At 40.6% G+C, this 20,487-nt stretch overlaps 2 protein-coding genes across 2 annotated transcripts in view; one reads left to right on the top strand and one right to left on the bottom strand.

Annotated features, from left to right (window-relative positions):
- The window catches only part of FBXL13 (F-box and leucine rich repeat protein 13), a 377,146-nt gene that overhangs the window by 207,110 nt on the left and 149,549 nt on the right, over positions 1–20,487 (top strand). The window lies entirely within an intron of this gene.
- The window catches only part of LRRC17 (leucine rich repeat containing 17), a 69,241-nt gene continuing 49,717 nt past the window's right edge, over positions 964–20,487 (bottom strand). The window contains exons 2-4 of the mRNA XM_077264722.1: positions 12,503–13,336; positions 10,406–10,561; positions 964–3,708 (exon numbers count right to left, since the gene is read on the bottom strand). Of these exons, the coding sequence (XP_077120837.1) occupies positions 3,311–3,708; positions 10,406–10,561; positions 12,503–13,247 (1,299 nt within the window). The 5' untranslated portion in view covers positions 13,248–13,336 and the 3' untranslated portion in view covers positions 964–3,310. The remainder of the gene's footprint in view (positions 3,709–10,405; positions 10,562–12,502; positions 13,337–20,487) is intronic.

Raw genomic sequence — 20,487 nt, 5'->3', positions numbered from 1 at the left:
TATTATTTATTATGTCCATATAAGTTTATTTTGTAGATGTCAGTAAGAATTTTTTTTTTTTGGTAGATGAAATGAATACCAACTGTTTGTCTCATATTACTCATGTGTTAGGTTGGCAAAGACATTACATTGCTGTTGTCCGTACACTCGTTCTCACCTGGCCCTCCCATGCACATGCATGATTGACACAGTAGAGCATGCATACGTTCTCAGTAGGGAGAGGGGCTTATTGCTAGTGACTGCTTATCTCCCTGAGTGAAAAAAAAGATTCTCATTAGTGATGGGTGAACATACTTGGATTATGTCTTATTTGAGCATGCTTGGGTGCTATCCAAGTATCTTGTCTTTGTTAGGGAATTCCCACAAGTGTTCAGGCTGTCTAACAGCCGCAAATCATGCAGCTACTGGGACTTGGACATAATATACGAGCATGCCCAAGATACTCGGATAGCACCCAAGCATGCTCGGATAAGACGTTATCCGAGTATGTTCGCCCATCACTAAACTCGTGTCTCCTAACATCTGCTGTCAATGGAGAATCAGGATGTCTTTATACACCTTATATGGTGGTCTGTTCCCGCTGAAATTGGCAGGTTTGGACAATATACAGGTGCTTCTCACAAAATTAGAATATCATCAAAAAGTTAATTTATTTCAGATACAAAAAGTGAAACTCATATATTAGACAGTCATTACAGAGTGATGTATTTCAAGTGTTTATTTCTGTTAATGTTGATGATTATGGCTTACAGCCAATGAAAACCCAAAAGTCATTATCTCAGTAAATTAGAATACTTTATAACACCAGCTTTAAAAAATTATTTTAAAATCCGAAATGTTGGCCTACTGAAATTTATGTTCAGTAAATGCACTCAGTACTTGGTTGGGGCTCCTTTTGCATCAATTACTGCAACAATGTGGCATGACATGGAGGCGATCAGTCTGTGGCACTGCTGAGGTGTTATGGAAGCCCAGGTTGCTTTGATAGCAGCCTTCATATTGTCTGCATTGTTGGGTCAGGTGTCTCTCATCTTTCTCTTGACAATAGGAATACTTCTCACTAGGCCCATGTCATCTGCTGGTATAGGTCCACTCTGTTTTATCAAGACCAAAGTCAGCGCAGCAGTCTAATAGGAAATTTTAGAGCACTTCATGCTTCCCTCTGCTGACAAGCTTTTTGCTTTTTGGAGATGGAAATGTAATTCTCCAGCAGGACTTGGCACCTATCCACACTTCCAAAAGTACCAATACCTGGTTTAAAAACAACAGTATCACTATGCTTGATTGGCCAGCAAACTCGCCTGACCTTAACCCCATAGAGAATCTATGGGGTATTGTCAAGAGAAAGATGAGAGTCACCAGACCCAACTATGCAGACAAGCTGAAGGCTGCTATCAAAGCAACCTGGGCTTCCATAACACCTCAGCTGCGTCACAGGCTAATCGTCTCCATGCCACGCCACATTGATGCAGTAATTGATGCAAAAGGAGCCCAGACCAAGTATTGAGTGCATTTACTAAACATACATTTCTGTAGGCCAACATTTCGGAGTTTAAAATCATTTTTCAAGCTGGTGGTATAAAGTATTTTAATTTACTGAGATAATGACTTTTTGGTTTTCATTGGCTGTAAGCCATAATCATCAATATTAACAGAAATAAACATTGAAATAGATCACTCTGTTTGTTACGACTCTATCTAATATATGAGTTTTTTCACTTTTTTGTATTGAAGAGCTGAAATAAATTAACTTTTTGATGATATTCTAATTTTGCGAGATGCACCTGTGTATCTGAAGTGTACGGCTAGGTTTAAGCTCAAGGCCATTAAAGAGAACTTGTCAAGTCTTACATGCAGTCCAGTCGTTGGACAGCATGGTCTAGAGAAGGAGAAGCTGAGCAGATTGAAATATAGGTTTGTAGGGAAAGATTCAGTATAACTTACATGCATAATTTCATATGCATATTTCAGTGAATAGAATACGAGTCGCGTGTTCGGTCCTACTCATTGACTGACAGCTATCTTTGCATTCACAGTCATACAAGGAAGACTGTAACAGCTATAATAAATATAAAATTGTTTGGCTCCATTGGAGCAAACGCTTCCCATCTCCAATAATCCCTTGATATTTAGTATACTCATTTTAAGACAATCGGATCCTGCTCACAATTAAAATAGTAAAATAGCTCATAAACAGTTAGTTTTTACTACATTGACTGTAGAATGTTACTAACAGGAGCTTTACTTGTTTTAACCCTTGAATTCCCCCCCCCCTTTCCTCCTCTCCTTCCACATTTTTATCTCATTTTTATGATAAAGTGTACTTCTGTGTAGAAACTATTAGATTTTAGATGTTTGAATATTAATCATTTTGTATCCTCATTTGTTTCCTTTGTGTTTTCAATCCCTAACCTATTTCCATATTTTTTCCAAACCATAAATTATTCTTGAGATATACAGAGAAGACTGTCAATCACTGAACAGGACTGCCCACTGAATGCATATGCATGCAAACAATAGGGATAATGTAAAATTTTGCTGAAACTTTTTTTTGTGTGCAAAAACTGTATATCAATCTGATTAGCTCATCCTGCTCTATAACATCCTGATAAGATACCACTTTCAACATGACAGATTCCCTTTATTTGATGGCACAGGAACGACCAGTCCATTTTTACCCCGGGGCAGGTTTCATTGCGGGTCTTGTTATCAGGAAGTTACATGTAGTAAAGAGAAAGCCGGCTCACCTAGTGCCTGAAGTCCAACTTGCACGGAACCAGGTGGATCCACACCAGATAATATGCTCAAGGAAACAAAAGTTGTTGTTCCAGCATCAGGTAAAATAGTTCTTTGTTTATTTTAAGTCCAATAAAAATGTACAACAATTACAAAGGTTGCATTGTCAGGGCAAGGGAGCAAGACGCGTTTCGAACGCTCACGTGTGTTCCTTTATCACAGCCAAGCTTAAAATAAAGGAAGAACTATTTTACCAGACGCTGGAACAACTTTTTTTCCCTTGATCAGGAAGTTACACCAACTTAGATAATACAAACAAGTCATCAATAACAGTACATATACAACCTAATATTTATTTGGCTAGTCCCAGATAGGTAAAGCACATAGTCATTTCATAGTTTTATCTCCTTTGAGGCACAGTTTAGCCCTAGCCTACTGATTAGTTTTTCTTAGATCCTATTTTAATAACCTCTTACACAGAAATCATACATCTTCTACTGCAATAATCTTTATAGAAAAGTCCTTGCAGAATTTAACAAAAAAAAATCATCAAAAATATTTAATAAAGTTGCTGTTAAGTCAACACTGTTAATAGGACACTGCGTGTTTTTCCCGACTCAATTTGAGTTGTGTGCTTCTTGTCTCCTTCAATCTTCTCCCACTCCTCTTCATCCATCCCTGCATGGAATTTCTCCTTTGGACATTCCTCATAGTAACTCCGAACATACTTCCCCACAAACCATCCTTTGTACTCTTGTGGCTCCTTACATTCCAAGCCATTGTAATTGACGTTGTAATGGTGCTTTAGCCAGTAGAACAAGTAATGAATGTGGTAGTCACACCGCCAGGGGTTGTCTCTAAGCCATAGCCTTTTCAAAAAATACAAATCTTCCAAGACCCCATATTGGAAATTGAAGAGCTTGTTTTCTGACAAGTCTAATTCATGGAGATTTAGGAGACCTGAAAAGGCAGCTATAAATAAGACATATAAAAAAGGAATGTGGTTAATATTAATATATTTGGTGAATTATACATTCCTTAAAGGGAAGATGTCCTGTCCAGAATTTCTGGTTACCTTCAGACATAGGGGTAATCTGCAGGTCAATTGTATTATGATTCTGTTTAGCTGGCCTACTAGATCATCGGCTATGAAAAACTGTAGTTTTATTCTCACTACATCTGCTTGCTTCCATTCATTGTGATGTATCAGGGGGTTGCTGCAGTCACTGCTCCCTACACAGTGAGCATGCCCTAATCACTCCGACGCACTTTGATTGACAGCCTACTCTTCACTCAAACATGCTGCACAACTGACTGTCAATCAGTGTCTGGAGTGATTTTGACTTCTTTTTCTCCCTATAGGTGCTGCTACAGGTTTCAAACCCTATTTCCCTGCAGATTGTCCCTATATCTACAGGTAAATACTGTTTCTGGACATGACACTTTACCTTTGTGGATGTGTGGTGAAAACATGATAGGTGATAACTAGCTGATTCTGATTGATTTGCCCACTGGAGCCCGTACAGATTGACAGAATGGGGAATTTTTATCCCCTACAGGAAATTGGTATTCCCAATACGAAACGAAGTGGCAGGAGAGACGTCCAATCTCCATTCTTTCTATATGGGGGTGCTGGAAAAAGCTAAGCGCAGCACTCGGCAGCCCCTTGTAACCTCAATAACTAGTGGAGCTGAGCTTTCGCCCTGGTGTTCCATTCTAATGAGGATAAAAGTGCCCAAATCTACTGATCAGTGCAGGTCCCAGTGGTCAGAGCCCCACCAATCTACAAGTTATCACCTATCCACCAGACAATCTCTATAATTTCTGAAATTTCTCAAACACTTAGATAAAATGAGCTAACCTCATCATGATGGCGAGCATCATCATTAAATGCCTCTCAAAGGAGCTGTTTATCCTTCGTATATCAGACATGATGCAGTGTTTTATTTAATATTTTTTTAAATATCTTTACATGTGCTCTTTGTATAAATGCATCCAACTAACTTAAAAGGGTTTTCCAGGTTTATCACGAAAGTCTGCAGTCACTTTATGTGACTACAGATTTGTGAAACCTCAGAGCGCGCAGTGGATTCTCTGGAACTGGCAGCGAAACTGAGCGGTCATGTGAACGTAGATGTGCGATATACTGCACATACTGCTGGTCACATTCCAACTAGCTGTGCACGTCCTCTCTCCATTCACTTGCATGTCTAGTCAGAGTGCAGCCTCATGGATCGCTCTGTTATGATTTCCATACAGCACAAGACACATTTAAAGTAATTTTTAGAAGCTTTACTCAGCTGCAGTAATCATATGAGGTCAAATATTGAAAGACGTTCAAAGCATTAGCAAGTGGATAGCATGAGAAAATTTATGACAAGTTCCCTTTAAATAAAAATGGTCCCTGAAGCTTTCCATATCTCTTAAAGGAAATCTGTCAGTCGATTTGTGTGTATTATACTAATAGTATCCTGGATTACGGCCTGGGCTGCACTTCTAGGATATCTAACTTTTATTTCTGTATTTGCCCCCATTGTGTTGCTGTAAGACCCGGACAAATTTATTGTCTCATTGTCCGCAAGTCAAGTGTATGTAAAGCCAAATGAACATTCACCCCTTCCTCGCTCATAACCTTGCCCATCCCTCTGCACTGGTGTCACCGATTCTGTCAGACTGCCATATGCCTGAGGATCGCATCGCTATCATCGTACTGACCTGAGTGACAGCTACATAGAAATACATGCTGTCACGCTCAGGTCAGGTGATCAGATGTCAGTCCGAGGATTGCGATGTGATCCTCAAGTGAGTAACTCAGCAGTCTGACGGCATCTAATCAGTCATGCCAGCCGGGAGGGGTGCATGGGATTATTGGCGGGGGAAGGGTTGAACATTTATTTGGCACTAGCTGTACTACCCGGCTTCGCCCGGGGTAATAACTGCTGTTAGCAAAATAGAATGTGTTAACAAAAATTTATTCTGCACAAAAAAACCACAAAACAAATAGATAGAAATGTAATTATTAAAAGGCAAAAACTAAGCTAATAGAAGCATTTTACAACATATATTTCAACACCAGAGATATTCCACACAGATTTAACTAAATTGGCCAAGTAATGTGAAGTAATCTTCTACTACTTATTCGAGAGCCTTTTGATAAACGACATTCTTAGTTTTTCCTTCAGGTGCAAAGACAAACAGATTTTTGGCTGTTCCAACTCTTGAACAGGCCACATAAAGTTGACCATGAGAAAAGCATGGAGATTGTAAATCTAAGCTAGCTGAAGAGCCCGGCGTTGCCTGGGCATAGTAAATATCTGTGGTTAGTTATAGCACCTCACTTCTCTTATTTTCCCATCACGCCTCTCATTTTCCCATCACATCTTTCATTTTCCCCCTCACTCCTCTTATTTTCCCCCTCACTCCTCTCATTCCCCCCTAACACTTGTCATTTCGACCTCACATCTGTCATTTTCCGATCACTCCACTATTTTCCCTCACTCCTCTCATTTTGCACTCACACCTTTTCATTTTCACCTCACACCTCTCATTTTCACCTCAGTATATACATGTTTGTCATCTCCCTTATATATAGTATACACCTGTATGTCATCTCCTGTATATAGTATATACCTGTATGTCATCTCCCCTGTATATAGTATATACCTGCTGTGTGTCATCTCCCCTGTATATAGTATATACCTGTATGTAATCTCCTCCTGTATATAGTATATACCTGTGTGTCATCTCACCTATATATAGTATATATCTGTGTGTCATCTCCTCCTGTATATAGTATATACCTGTATGTGATCTCCTCCTATACATAGCATATACCTGTATGTCATCTCCTCCTGTATATACTATATACCTGTAGGTAATCTGCTCCTGTATATAGTATATACCTGTGTGTCATCTCCTTCTGTATATAGTATATACCTGTATGTCATCTCCTGCTGTATGTAGTATGTACCTGTATGTCATCTCCTCCTCTATATAGTATATACCTGTGTGTCATCTCTCCTGTATATAGTATATATCTGTGTGTCATCTCCTCATGCATATAGTATATACCTGTGTGTCATCTCCCCTGTAAATAGTATATACCTGTGTGTCATCTCCTCCTGTATATAGTATATATCTGTATGTCATCTCCTCCTGTATTAGACCTCGTTCACACGTTATTTGGTCAGTATTTTTACCTCAGTATTTGTAAGCTAAATTGGCAGCCTGATAAATCCCCAGCCAACAGTAAGCCCACCCCCTGGCAGTATATATTAGCTCACACATACACATAATAGACTGGTCATGTGACTGACAGCTGCCGGATTCCTATATGGTACATTTGTTGCTCTTGTAGTTTGTCTGCTTATTAATCAGATTTTTATTTTTGAAGGATAATACCAGACTTGTGTGTGTTTTAGGGCGAGTTTCGTGTGTCAAGTTGTGTGTGTTGAGTTGCGTGTGGCGACATGCATGTAGCGACTTTTGTGAGATGAGTTTTGTGTGGCGACATGCGTGTAGCAACTTTTTGTGTGTCGAGTTGCATGTGACAGGTTAGTGTAGCAAGTTGTGTGCAGCAGGTTTTGCGCATGGCGAGTTTTGCGCGTGGCGAGTTTTATGTGTGGTGCCTTTTGAGTATGTGCAAGTTTTGTGTGAGGCAACTTTTGCATGTGTTGCAACTTTTGTGCATGTGTCAATTTTTCCGCGTGTGCAAGTTTTGCGTGTGGCGAGTTTTCCATGAGGTGAGTTTTGCACGTGTGGCGAGTTTTGCATGTGGAGAGTTTTGCGCGTGGTGAGTTTTGAGCGGCGACTTTTGTGTTTCAACTTTTATGTGGCGAGGTTGGTGTATGTGTGGGGAAATGTGCGCTGAGGGTGGTATATGTGTTCGACCACGTGGTAGTGTCTGGCGCATTTTGTGTGTGTGTTCATATCCCCGTGGTGGTGTGGTGATTATCCCATGTCGGGGCCCCACCTTAGCAACTGTACAGTATATACTCTTTGGCGCCATCGCTCTCATTCTTTAAGTCCCCCTTGTTCACATCTGGCAGCTGTTAATTTGCCTCCAACACTTTTCCTTTCATTTTTTCCCCATTATGTAGATAGGGGCAAAATTGTTTGGTGAATTGGAAAGCGCGCGGTTAAAATTTCACCTCACAACATAGCTTTGACGCTCTCGGGGTCCAGACGTGTGAGTGTGCAAAATTTTGTGCCTGTAGCTGCGACGCCTCCAACACTTTTCCTTTCACATTTTCCCCATTATGTAGATAGGGGCAAAATTGTTTGGTGAATTGGAAAGCGCGGGGTTAAAATTTCACCTCACAGTATAGCCTATGACGCTCTCGGGGGTCCAGACGTGTGACTGTGCAAAATTTTGTGGCTGTAGCTGCGACGGTTCAGATGCCAATCCCGGACATACATACACACATACACATATACATACACACATTCAGCTTTATATATTAGATTTACATACGCTTGACTTGCCGGTACGCCTGTAAATGTGAAATGAATATTCTTCCCTGCCCATAGTCTCGCCCACCCCTCCCAGCCGGGGTCACTGATTCAGTCAGACTGCTGAGTTACTCTCCCACAATTCTCGGGCTGGCAGTCTGCTCTCCTGACCTGAGTGTGACACCGTGATGAATTTCTATGCAGCTGTCACTCTCAGGTCAGGAGAGCATTGCAATCCTCAGGAGAGTAATTTAGCAGTCTGACCGAATTAATGACGCCAGCTGGGAGAGGTGGACGGGACTATGGGCGGGGCTAGGGGTGAATATTAATTTCACATTTACATGCGCATCGGCAGCTCTCCTGATTTGAGCGTGACACCATGTATTTCTATGCAGCTGTCACTCAGGTCACGAGAGGCGATGGTCAGTCTGAGGATTGCAATACGATCCTCGGGCACACGGCAGTCTGTCAGAATCAGTGACACCAGTGCAGAGGGGTGGGCGGGATTATGGGCGGGGGAAGGGCTTAATATTCATTTGCCATTTATATATACTTGACTTGCCAGCGTGCGACAATAAACTTGTCCAGGGCTTGCAGGAACACAACGGGGACACGTAGAGATGTACAAGTTACATATCCTAAAAGGGCTGCCCAAGCCCTATATCAGGATACTATTAGGATACTACCCAAAAATCACCTGACAAATTACTTTTCATTTCCCTCAGTGGGAAAATACAGTTTATCCAGTTATATCCAAATTATCACTCCCTGCTTGTTTTGGTTTTTGTAAAGCTAATTTTACATGATTTGTGCCTTTATAGGGGTTTCCTCTACGTTAAAATTGATTGTGAATGGGCCCAGGATGGAAAATTAAGAAAAAAAAAATCAGCACTTTCCTCCTGGTCCAATGCCACTCCTTCGCACTGACTTCTGTGCCCCACACTGGACTTCTGAAATAATGTCAAGTGACGGCTGCAGCCAATCAGCAGCCGCCAATAGTCCTGCGGCCTTCAAATTCTGTCCCAAAGTGAATGACATTATTTATTTCATGGGACCGACATGAGAATTGCAAGTCAGTGCGGAAGAGTGGCTCTGATTTGGGAGGAGAGTACAGGTTTCTTATTGTGTATGGGCTCAGGGTGGAGAAATCTAAATAAGTTTTAAAGTAGGGGAAAACTCCTTTAATTTTTGATAGGATTGTAAATAAAAGGCAAAATTGAAAAAGAGGGAAATTGAAACAATTAAACGTTGTCAATGCTTTGGTAGAAAACAGTATTGCTTAATATGGATTGAAATCTGAGAGTGAAAATGGAAAACTTTACAGTTTCCTTGAGTCATATGTGGTAACTGTGCAGATCTCCCCTCCCCCGCCACTCATTCTGTGCAGGGATGTGCCTCACTGGATCTCCCCCTGGAGCTGTTCTCTTCTGCTAAGCTTCCAAGTGTTTCTATAGATCTGTGTTCTTATCCCCAGTGTGTGGGAATACAGTAGTAACGTACACTTTTCCTGCTTCAACACAGTAATCGCATCTAACTTTTTTGCCTTAATACAGATGGAGTATCCCAAATAGTGGCCCCATAAATTAATAATTAAAGGGAACCTATGATCAGGATTTACCCCCCAGCTCTCACAGTAAACCGTACCCCCTCCTCCTGAGCCAGCGCAGATTGGTAGGGTGTTACAAAGCAATTAAATCATGCCCCCCTGCGATGAGCACCCAGACACCAACTGCTGGCCTCTGATAGTCCGGTGGCTAGTGTAGGTACCGTGGTGCAGGGATCCAGATGCTCTCTACTCTGCAATACATTTCAATTGAAATGTACGTCCAATTATGCAGATCCAGATGAAAATACTCGCATCAGAGATCCCCTTTATTCATGAGCTTGGTCACGGTCTCACCCCTTGTTACACACCCCTACTTTTTAAGCTTGAAAATATGAAGTAACCACCCTCAGAAAAGCGACGTCTTGCAGTAAACTCAAATCTGTGCTACATTTTGTGCAGAACAATGGTGAGCAGTCTTTTTAGTGATTGGTGTGGTCTCAAGACCCAGACCCCCATGATTTAATGGTTCAAAGGTGGGAATAAAAGTAAAATGATAGGTACCCCTTAATTACTATTGAACTGTCAACCTCATATTTACAAAAAAGCCCAATTCTATTCTACTGACTATAGAGTGCATTACAATTTCATTTTTTTTTTCTAATTTTCACTTACCTGGGTCTATAAATTCTATCCCATTATTGCTCAGGTTTAAAATCTCAAGATTTTGAACATCTTTAAACTGATTTGCTTGCAGCCGTCTGATTTTATTGCTGGAGAGATCCAGTTTTATGATGTCTGGAGAAATGTCAGTTGGAACTTGTTGTAACTCTAGAAGGGTAAAAATAATCATTGCTTGTGGTTTTATCAATATCACCTTAACACAGCTGTGATTGTCTTACTGTATGATTCAGGAATGCGTAAACCATTATCACTGAAACAATCCTAAGAATTAAAGGGGTTGTCCAGAATATGAAAAAATATGGCTGAAGCCTGCATGTTATGCCTATAGACAGCTAAGGAACCATTGAAACTCAACTATGCTCCCCTATATCTTCGATAAGTCTTACCTCATTCTGAATTCTCTGTACTGAGACAGACAAACCTATAATCATATGATCTCTATTATACAGGTTGCTGCAGGGGAACAAGATCCTACTGATACACTTCATGTATTGTGGATGTAAAAAGTCTACACACTTCTGTTAAAGTTCCAGGTTTCTGTCATGTAAAGAAAAATCATACCAAGAAAAATAATTTCAGAACTTTTTCCACAAAAAATTTGTACAACTCCATTGAGAAACAAAATTAAATCAATATGAGTGGAAAAATAAAAATAACAAAACTGAAAAAGGCCTACAGCAACAAGCAGCTGTAGTACTTATTGGCAAGTACTGGAGGTGTACAGCATATGTGAAGTATTCTTGATATATCTGGCCTGCGGGGTAGCCTGGCAAGTGTAAAGCATTTTCTTACAAAAAGAAACATCCAAGCCCAGCTATATTTTGCTAAAACCTACATCAAGCCTGCCAATAGCATATGGGAAAATGTGTTATGGTCTGATGAGACCAAGGTATAACTTTTTGACCATAATTCCAAAAGATATGTTTGGCATAAAGCCATAATGTGCATCACCAAAAGAACGCCATGCCCACAGTGAAGAATGAGTGGAGGCAGCATTATGCTTCAGGTCTGATTTTCAGCAGCTAGACCTGGGACTTTAGTCAAGTTGGGGGGAATTGTGAACATTAATAAATATAAATCAATCTTGCATCAAAACTTTCAGGCTTCTGGTAAAAAGCTGAATATGAAGAGGGATTACACATTATGCACGAGAACAACCCAAAGCATACCTCCAAATTAACAAAATAATAGTTTCTCTAGAATAAGATCAAGTGCCTGAGGAATGCCTGTTAAGCAACCCCAACATGTATTCAGCCTCTCTAGCAGCCGCAAATCATGCATCTGAGGCGATGAAAACTAAATCTCCGAGCACGCCCAAAATACTGGGAGAGTACCTGAGCATGCTTGGGGAGACCCGGGCAACAATGCTACTCGCCCATCAATAATCAGCATCTCTCCCTGATCACTAAGGTAAGGAACTTGGTTGGAGGGCTGTCAACAAGTCTCTTGTACTGTAAGGTCCAGCAATTTAAGTCCATTTAGTGGATCTAATGGGCATCCCTAATTGTCTGACTACAGATTTAAAGGGTTTGACTGAGGAGACAAGGAGAAGTTTTCATCTTTCCATAGGATAGAAAATACCTTTAAGATCAATAATGATCTGACCACTTAGGCCCCCGTAGATCACCAAAATTGGACACTTTTATTCCTGTTAGGAATCTAGCAAAGGTGCGTATGCTTGACCTGTGCTCCATTCATTTAATGTGGGACTGCCAGCTGCAGCACTATCACTTCATTCTATAAAAGATAAAAGTTTCTTGTTTGTGGGGGTTCTAGCAATCAGACACTCACCGGTGGTCGATAAGTGATAACGTCTCTTCATCAGACAACTCCTTTAAGCCATTTAAGAAACTTTTAGATGTCAACATAGTGGTTCATGTTGTACTATGCTATCCAATAATAAATAAAATTGAGCTAAAGTCAAAAGCGAAAGACTATAGACACTACTGGATAAGACTTTACCAAATTTTGGCCAAAAAGAGGAAGGATACATTTTCTTAAAAAGTCAACATGATGGCATTGGATCCAGTTTCTGGGGCTTAAAATGTATTAACATTCATCGTATTATAACCAGCCATGCTTAGTTACCTTTTTTTCTGCAGTCTAGTGTTGCAGTTGGATATAGATAGGTATGGCAAAGTGTCGAATCCACAGAAGGTTTTGTCACCTTGGATCCTTCTAGTGGTTTAGGTTTATCATCTTCTTCTTGGCATATTACTTGAGGTGTAATGTCTTTTAATTTTCCACCTTTGAGTTCTGCTGGGTTCTCACACTTGGCATAATTCCCAAAGTTCCTGTTTCGTGGAATCTGTAGGAATGTTACAAGCGACTCCAACTCGCAGTTGCAATCCCAAGGATTGTCATAAAGTCTAAGATAAGTAAGTCGCGGCAGTTGGATAAATACCTCCTCTGATAAGATTTTTATCCGGTTATGTTGAAGTAAGAGAGTTGTCAGCCTTTTTAAGCCAAAGAAAGCCTGATGCTCAATTTTTGTAATTTCATTTTGTTGTAAATCCAGACTTTTTAGATTTTGAAACTTAGAAAAGGCATTATCTTTTATTATACGAATTCTGTTTCTCGATAGCAAAATATGTACCAGATCATCTGGCCAATCATTTAGGACGGATGTATGCTTTCTCTCCTGACAGTCCAAATATTTTTCATTGATATATGTGTATGTCTCACACGCTAGTCCTGGAGCATAGCGTTTAACAGTACTAGAGGATTTTTTCGAGTTGTTTGCTCTGTCATTTCCTCGGTTGTTTCTTCTTACCTTCTTAAACTCTGATACTTTACAAAAGAAAAGTAATATTATTAGGGTAACCACTTGCATCCTGACATCCAACTGGCCCTGATTTCCCAATGCTGCAATGAAATCGTTTTCAAGCAGAGTTCACAGCTGGGATAGTTAGAACCCCTCTTCTGAAAAACAAGAGAATGGAAATGTAAACTTTGTTTAGACGTTTTAGTTTAACATTGTATGCATACTTAAAAAAAAAAAAATATGAAGTTCTGGAAATAATTACCATATCTTGCACAAAAGCGGAGTTGAACTAATTATACAGTACTTTAACATTGTTTAGGAAATCTTGCTAGCACTCACCTTTTGAACTCTCTTTTACGTGAACATTTGCAAAGATTTTGGCCTCATTAATGCAATATATGAAGACCTGGACTTTGATGTTAAAGGGGTTTTCCAGGACATATCATTTGGCAGGCAGTCTAACATGGGACTTTAACAATGTGTAGTATACTCACTGTTAAGATTCCCCGTTTCTACACTCCGCTGCTCGCCACGCTTGCACACTTGCAATCATGTGCCAACCACTTTCTCTTCCTCCATGGTCTCAGTTGGGAGAAGCAGAAGATAAATTGATCTGCATGATTGGCTGCAGCAGTACCACCATACAATATCTTTAACATATTATTGTGCCCAGCACAGTTCCTAGTTCATCGTTGTCAGAGGTTGCTTGGTTAACAGGGTTATATGAGACCATATGGTAGCCATGTTGGCACATAATCTGGTTTTAATCATCATTAACAAATTATTTGTTTCTCTCTTTCTATATATTATAACACGGCCAATAAGTGAGTTCTCCGCATAGCCTAGCAATGGGCAGCAGGACGAATGTCAAATATCTTTTATGCGCATGATGCAGATGACAATAGCAAAATGTGTTGGCCATTCAGCTTTTAACCAGTATCATGGATGTCCTTGTGAAAAATCACTGTCAAGGATTAGACACATTAAGGTGTGTTCAAGTAAATCTGCTCTGTGTGAACATAGCCTTAATTAGTTAAAGGGAATCTGTCACCAGGTTTTTACTATCCCATTTGAGAGCTGTATAATGTAGGAGCAGAAACCCTGATACCAGCGGTGTCACTTACTGGGCTGCTTTCTGTCACTGTAATAAATCACTGGTTTCTCTGCTGCATGTCTACCAGTTGTCTGAATGTTCTGTATAACCCTGCCTACACCACTGATTGGCAGCTTTCTGCCCATGCACAGTGTACACAGAAAGCGGCTGCTAACTTCCTGCGTTAGCAAAAGGTCTAACAAAGAGCTATGAAGAGAAGGTCCATCATCTGGAGAGATGGTGACTTTTGTGAGTTGCCCTGCACAGGAGAGCCCTACAGAAGAGCCCTTCTGGGTGCAGATATAGATGTAAGGGGCATAAATATGGTTATTTGGAGAATGGATTATGCTATGTGTTAGAGGGATGTTAAAGCTGGATACCATGGTTTGGTGGGAGTGCTTAATTTGGGAATTCTGAATGGGGGTCACGTGGAAACCCCTGGATGTAAGTATACTGCCCACAAGCGAGGGTGGCACATGGTACTTTCTGTGGTTAGGCTTTGGCTGTCACCATTTCTCAGAACTGAATGTGGCTCTTAAGGTAAGAAATGTGACCACTGTATTACGGTTAGAGTATGGGAGTTTTCATTCAATATGTCTTTCTTCGTTCTTTCTTTTTCTTTTCTCTCCAGCTTCTGATTTGTCTGTGTTTCTATTCAGACGACTTGTCTTAATTCTCTAAACCCTTTCTGGTTCTCTCCTGGGATGTACACAGTAGAACAGTGAATTTAATGTGGAAAACAGTTAGTGCGATACATGTGAACCCCAAATCCAGCAATATTTCTCGTTCCTAATACAGATTTGTACGCTGACCCACTAACTACTTAGAATCACTGTAATCCCTCTTTAGACTCTGTTTTCTTTCACAACTGCCCAGGGGAGGATACTGAGGATGTGTGATAGCAAATGACCCTGGAAAGGAAGACCGCTGTATTTATTTTGGTCGTGCTCTTAATTATTATTAGATACTGCACATTGTCCCATGAAACCTGATGACACATGATATAGGCCAGACAATGTCATGAAATACAATCATTGCATTGTTAATTTGTAGCGTTAGTATTGAGCACTTCTTAAAAGCTTTAGTTTTCTGTGAAGCTCAATGACCCTTTATAGACCAGCGCCAGTGTGAAAGAATATCAACAGACTTGGAGGCATTTTTTTTACTTAAATGCTTGTGTTTGGGGCTAAAATATCATTATTTCCATTTCACTAAAAATGTTCCATTGTGACTCTTGTTTTCCTGCTCAAAAAGTGGCTGCAGAATTTGGTTTCTTTCAAAATGTTGTACCGTTTCCTTCTATAACATCTGTGTTACACTGTCTTTGCATGGCTACAGACTAAGGTAGCTGAGAGTGCGTCAGCAAGCTTTCTGATGGGGAGTTAGTAATTCTTTTATCTATCTTGTACTGACCGCCTCTGCTCTAATTTCATGTGGTGTGTGTTTTTCAGAGCTCCTCTGATGTATTTAAATGATTGGCCACAATATGATGCACCAAGCACCTCTACTTGGTTTGAATAGTCATTCTGTGCTGGCAGAGTCAATCTAAGTAAATCTGTCAAGTAGGATAACACTATCAACCTTCAGGTGTATGGTTAATCTGCAGGTTAATTGCATTAGTAAAGTTTCCCGGCTACTCTATTTAACGTGCGGCTCCCTGGAGAAAATTAAGTAAAATTCTTCCTGGTAGCCGCTGGCTTTCAGTCATACAGGTGTGCACAGTGAGCAGCAGCTGGAAGCACGCCCCTACACTTTGACTGACAGCGAGCTATACAGTGCATCAGTGCAGTGCCGGGGTGTTCTTACACAGTGCTGTGAGCGGTGACTGTAGCAATGCTGGCATGTCCTTATGACTGAAAGCCGCAGAACAAAGTTAATTTTTTTCGCGGGTGCTGCACTTTTAGTACAGCAGCCAAGCACCTTCCTAACGCTGTAACTTGCAGATTCTACGTAGGTAGTATATGCAGGTTATTAGTGTTATCCGACCCTAACGGTTCCTTTTAAACCATTGCACATAAAGATAGCTATGAGCTCCTAACCTTCCAGGTAAAATATATCCTTGAGTGTGTGTTTATTCAGTATGGTTGTGGAAAACAGGACACTGCCAAACATCTCTTACCAAGGCTTGTCACCTATTAAATCAAAGTATCATAGAATCATAGAATAATAGAATGTTAGAGTTGGAAGGGACCTCCTGGGTCATCTGGTCCAACCCCCTGCTCAAAGCAGGATTCACCCCAGACAGATGTCTGTACAGCCTCGGAAGACATTTCCTTTGAAGGAGAACTCACCACCTCTCGTGGCAGCCTGTTCCACTCATTAATCACCCTAACTGTCAAAAAGTTTTTTCTAATATCTATTCTGTGTGTCATCCCATTCAGTTTCATCCCATTGCTTCTAGTCTTTCCTTGTGCAAATGAGAATAAAGATGATCCTTCTACAATGTGACAGCCCTTGAGATATTTGTAGACCGCTATTAATCCCTTAATCCCATATGACGTACTATCCCGTCAAGGTGACCTGGGACTTAATTCCCAGTGACGGGATAGTACGTCATATGCGATCGGCCGCGCTCACGAGGGGAGTGAGGCCGATCGCGGCCAGGTGTCAGCTGACTATCGCAGCTGACATCCGGCACTATGTGCCAGGAGCGGTCACGGACCGCCCTCGGCACATTAACCCCCGGCACACTGCGATCAAACATGATCGCAGTGTTCCGGCGGTACAGGGAAGCATCACGCAGGTAGGGGGCTCCCTGCGTGCTTCCCTGAGACGATCGGTACAAGGCGATGTGCTCACCTTGTACCGAGCGTCTCCTCCCTGCAGGCCCCGGATCCAAAATGGCCGCGGGGCTACTTCCGGATCCTGCAGGGAGGTGGATTACCAAGCGCCTGGCTGGTAAGCCAGGAGCAGTGCACGTCAGATCGCTGATCTGACACAGTGCTCTGCAAAGTGTCAGATCAGCGATCTGTCACTATACAGTGATGTCACCCCTGGGACAAAGTTAAAAAGTTTAAAAAATTTTTTTTAAATGTGTGAAAAAAAAAATAAAAATTCCTGAATAAAGAAAAAATAAATGATTGTTCCCATAAATAAATTTCTTTATCTAAATAAAAAAAAAAACAATAAAAGTTCACATATTTAGTATCGCCGCGTCCGTAATGACCCGATCTATAAAACTGTCCCACTAGTTAACCCCTTCAGTGAACACCATAAAAAAAAAAAAAAACCCAAGGCAAAAAACAACGCTTTATTATCATACCACCGAACAAAAAGTGGAATAACACGCAATCAAAAAGACGATTATAAATAACCATGGTACCGCTGAAAACGTCATCTTGTCCCGCAAAAAACGAGCCGCCATACAGCATCATCAGCAAAAAAAAAGTTATAGGTCTCAGAATAAAGCGATGCAAAAATAATTATTTTTTCTATAAAATATTTTTTATCGTATAAATGCGCCAAAACATAAAACATGATATAAATGAGGTATCGCTGTAATCGTACTGACCCAAAGGATAAAACTGCTTTATCAATTTTACCAAACGTGGAACGGTATAAACGCCCCCCCCAAAAGAAATTCATGAATAGCTGGTTTTTGGTCATTCTTCCTCACAAAAATCGGAATAAAAAGCGATCAAAAAATGTCACATGCACAAAATAAAGTACCAATAAAAACGTCAACTCGTCCCGCAAAAAACAAGACCTCACATGACTCTGTGGACCAAAATATGGAAACATTTTAGGTCTCAAAATGTGGTAACGCAAAAAATATTTTTTGCAATAAAAAGCGTCTTTTAGTGTGTTACAGCTGCCAATCATAAGGTCTCAGAATAAAGCGATGCAAAAATAATTATTTTTTCTATAAAATATTTTTTATCGCATAAATGCGCCAAAACATAAAACATGATATAAATGAGGTATCGCTGTAATCGTACTGACCCAAAGGATAAAACTGCTTTATCAATTTTACCAAACGTGGAACGGTATAAACGCCCCCCCCAAAAGAAATTCATGAATAGCTGGTTTTTGGTCATTCTTCCTCACAAAAATCGGAATAAAAAGCGATCAAAAAATGTCACATGCACAAAATAAAGTACCAATAAAAACGTCAACTCGTCCCGCAAAAAACAAGACCTCACATGACTCTGTGGACCAAAATATGGAAACATTTTAGGTCTCAAAATGTGGTAACGCAAAAAATATTTTTTGCAATAAAAAGCGTCTTTTAGTGTGTTACAGCTGCCAATCATAAAAATCTGCTATAAAAAAGTTAATCAAACCCCCCTTCATCACCCCCTTAGTTAGGGAAACATAAAAAAATTTAAAAATGTATTTATTTCCATTTTCCCATTAGGGCTAGGGTTAGGGCTAGGGCTAGAGTTAAGGCTAAGGTTAGGGCTAGGGTTAGGGTTGGGGCTAGGGATAGGGCTAGGGTTAGGGCTAGGGTTAGGGCTAAGGTTAGGGTTAGGGTTGGGGCTAGGGTTAGGGCTAGGGTTAGGGTTGGGGCTAGGGTTAGGCTACAGTTAGGGTTAGGGCTACAGTTAGGGCTGGGGCTAAAGTTAGGGTTAGGGCTGGGGCTAAAGATAAGGTTAGGGCTACAGTTAGTGTTGGGGCTAAAGTTAGAGTTAGGGTTTGGATTACATTTACGGTTGGGATTAGGGTTAGGGGTGTGTCAGGGTTAGGGGTGTGGTTAGGGTTTCAGTTAGAATTGGGGGTTTCCACTGTTTAGGCACATCAGGGCTCTTGAAACGCGACATGGCGTCCGATCTCAATTCCAGCGAGTTCTGCGTTGAAAAAGTATAACAGTGCTCCTTCCCTTCCGAGCTCTCCCGTGCGCCAAAACAGGGGTTTACCCCAACATATGGGGTATCAGCATACTCAGGACAAATTGGACAACAACAATTGGGGTCCAATTTCTCTTGTTACCCTTGGGAAAATAAAAATTTGGGGGGCTAAAAAATCATTTTTGTGGGAAAAAAAATAATTTTTATTGTCACGACTCTGCGTTATAAACTGTAGTGAAAACTTGGGGGTTTAAAGTTCTCACAACACATCTAGATAAGTTCCTTGGGGGGTCTAGTTTCCAAAATGGTGTCACTTGTGGGGGGTTTCTACTGTTTAGGTGCATCAGGGCTCCGCAAATGCAACGTGATGCCTGCAGACCAGTCCATCTAAGTCTGCATTCCAAATGGTGCTCCTTCCCTTCTGAGCTCTGCCATGCGCCCAAACAGTGGTTCCCCCCCACCCACATATGGGGTATCAGCGTACTCAGGACAAATTGGATAACAACTTTTGGGGTCGAATTTCTCCTTTTACCCTTGGGAAAATCCAAAACTGGGGGCTAAAAAATAATTTTTGTGAAAAAAAAAATAATTTTTATTTTTATTTTTACGGCTCTGCGTTATAAACTGTAGTGAAACACTTGGAGGTTCAAAGCTGTCAAAACACATCTAGATAAGTTCCTTAGGGGGTCTACTTTCCAAAATGGTGTCACTTGTGGGGGTTTCAATGTTTAGGCACATCAGGGGCTCTCCAAACGCAACATGGCGTCCCATCTCAATTCCAGTCAATTTTGCATTGAAACGTCAAATGGCGCTCCTTCCCTTCCGAGCTCTGCCACGCGCCCAAACAGTGGTTTACCCCCACATATGGGATATCTGGGTACTCAGAACAAATTGTGCAACAACTTTTGGGGTCCATTTTCTCCTGTTACCCTTGGTAAAATAAAACAAATTGGAGCTGAAGTAAATTTTTTGTGAAAAAAAGTTAAATGTAAATTTTTTTTTTAAACATTCCAAAAATTCCTGTAAAACACCTGAAGGTTTAATAAACTTCTTGAATGTGGTTTTGAGCACCTTGAGGGGTGCAGTTTTTAGAATGGTGTCACACTTGGTTATTTTATATCATATAGACCCCTCAAAATTACTTCAAATGTGATGTGGTCCCTAAAAAATATTGGTGTTGTAAAAATGAGAAATTGCTGGTCAACTTTTAACCCTTATAACTCCCTACCAAAAAAAGATTTTGGTTCCAAAATTGTGCTGATGTAAAGTAGACATGTAGGAAATGTTATTTATTAATTATTTTGTGTGACATATCTCTGTGATTTAAGGCCATAAAAATTCAAAGTTGGAAAATTACAAAATTTTCAAAATTTTCGCCAAATTTCCGTTTTTTCACATACAAACGCAAGTTATATCGAAGAAATTTTAC

The sequence above is a fragment of the Ranitomeya variabilis genome, chromosome 5, assembly GCF_051348905.1.
Source record: "Ranitomeya variabilis isolate aRanVar5 chromosome 5, aRanVar5.hap1, whole genome shotgun sequence".
Taxonomy (NCBI): domain Eukaryota; kingdom Metazoa; phylum Chordata; class Amphibia; order Anura; family Dendrobatidae; genus Ranitomeya; species Ranitomeya variabilis.
Note: the sequence above shows the minus strand (reverse complement) of the source record. Positions and strands in the feature narration are given on the sequence as shown.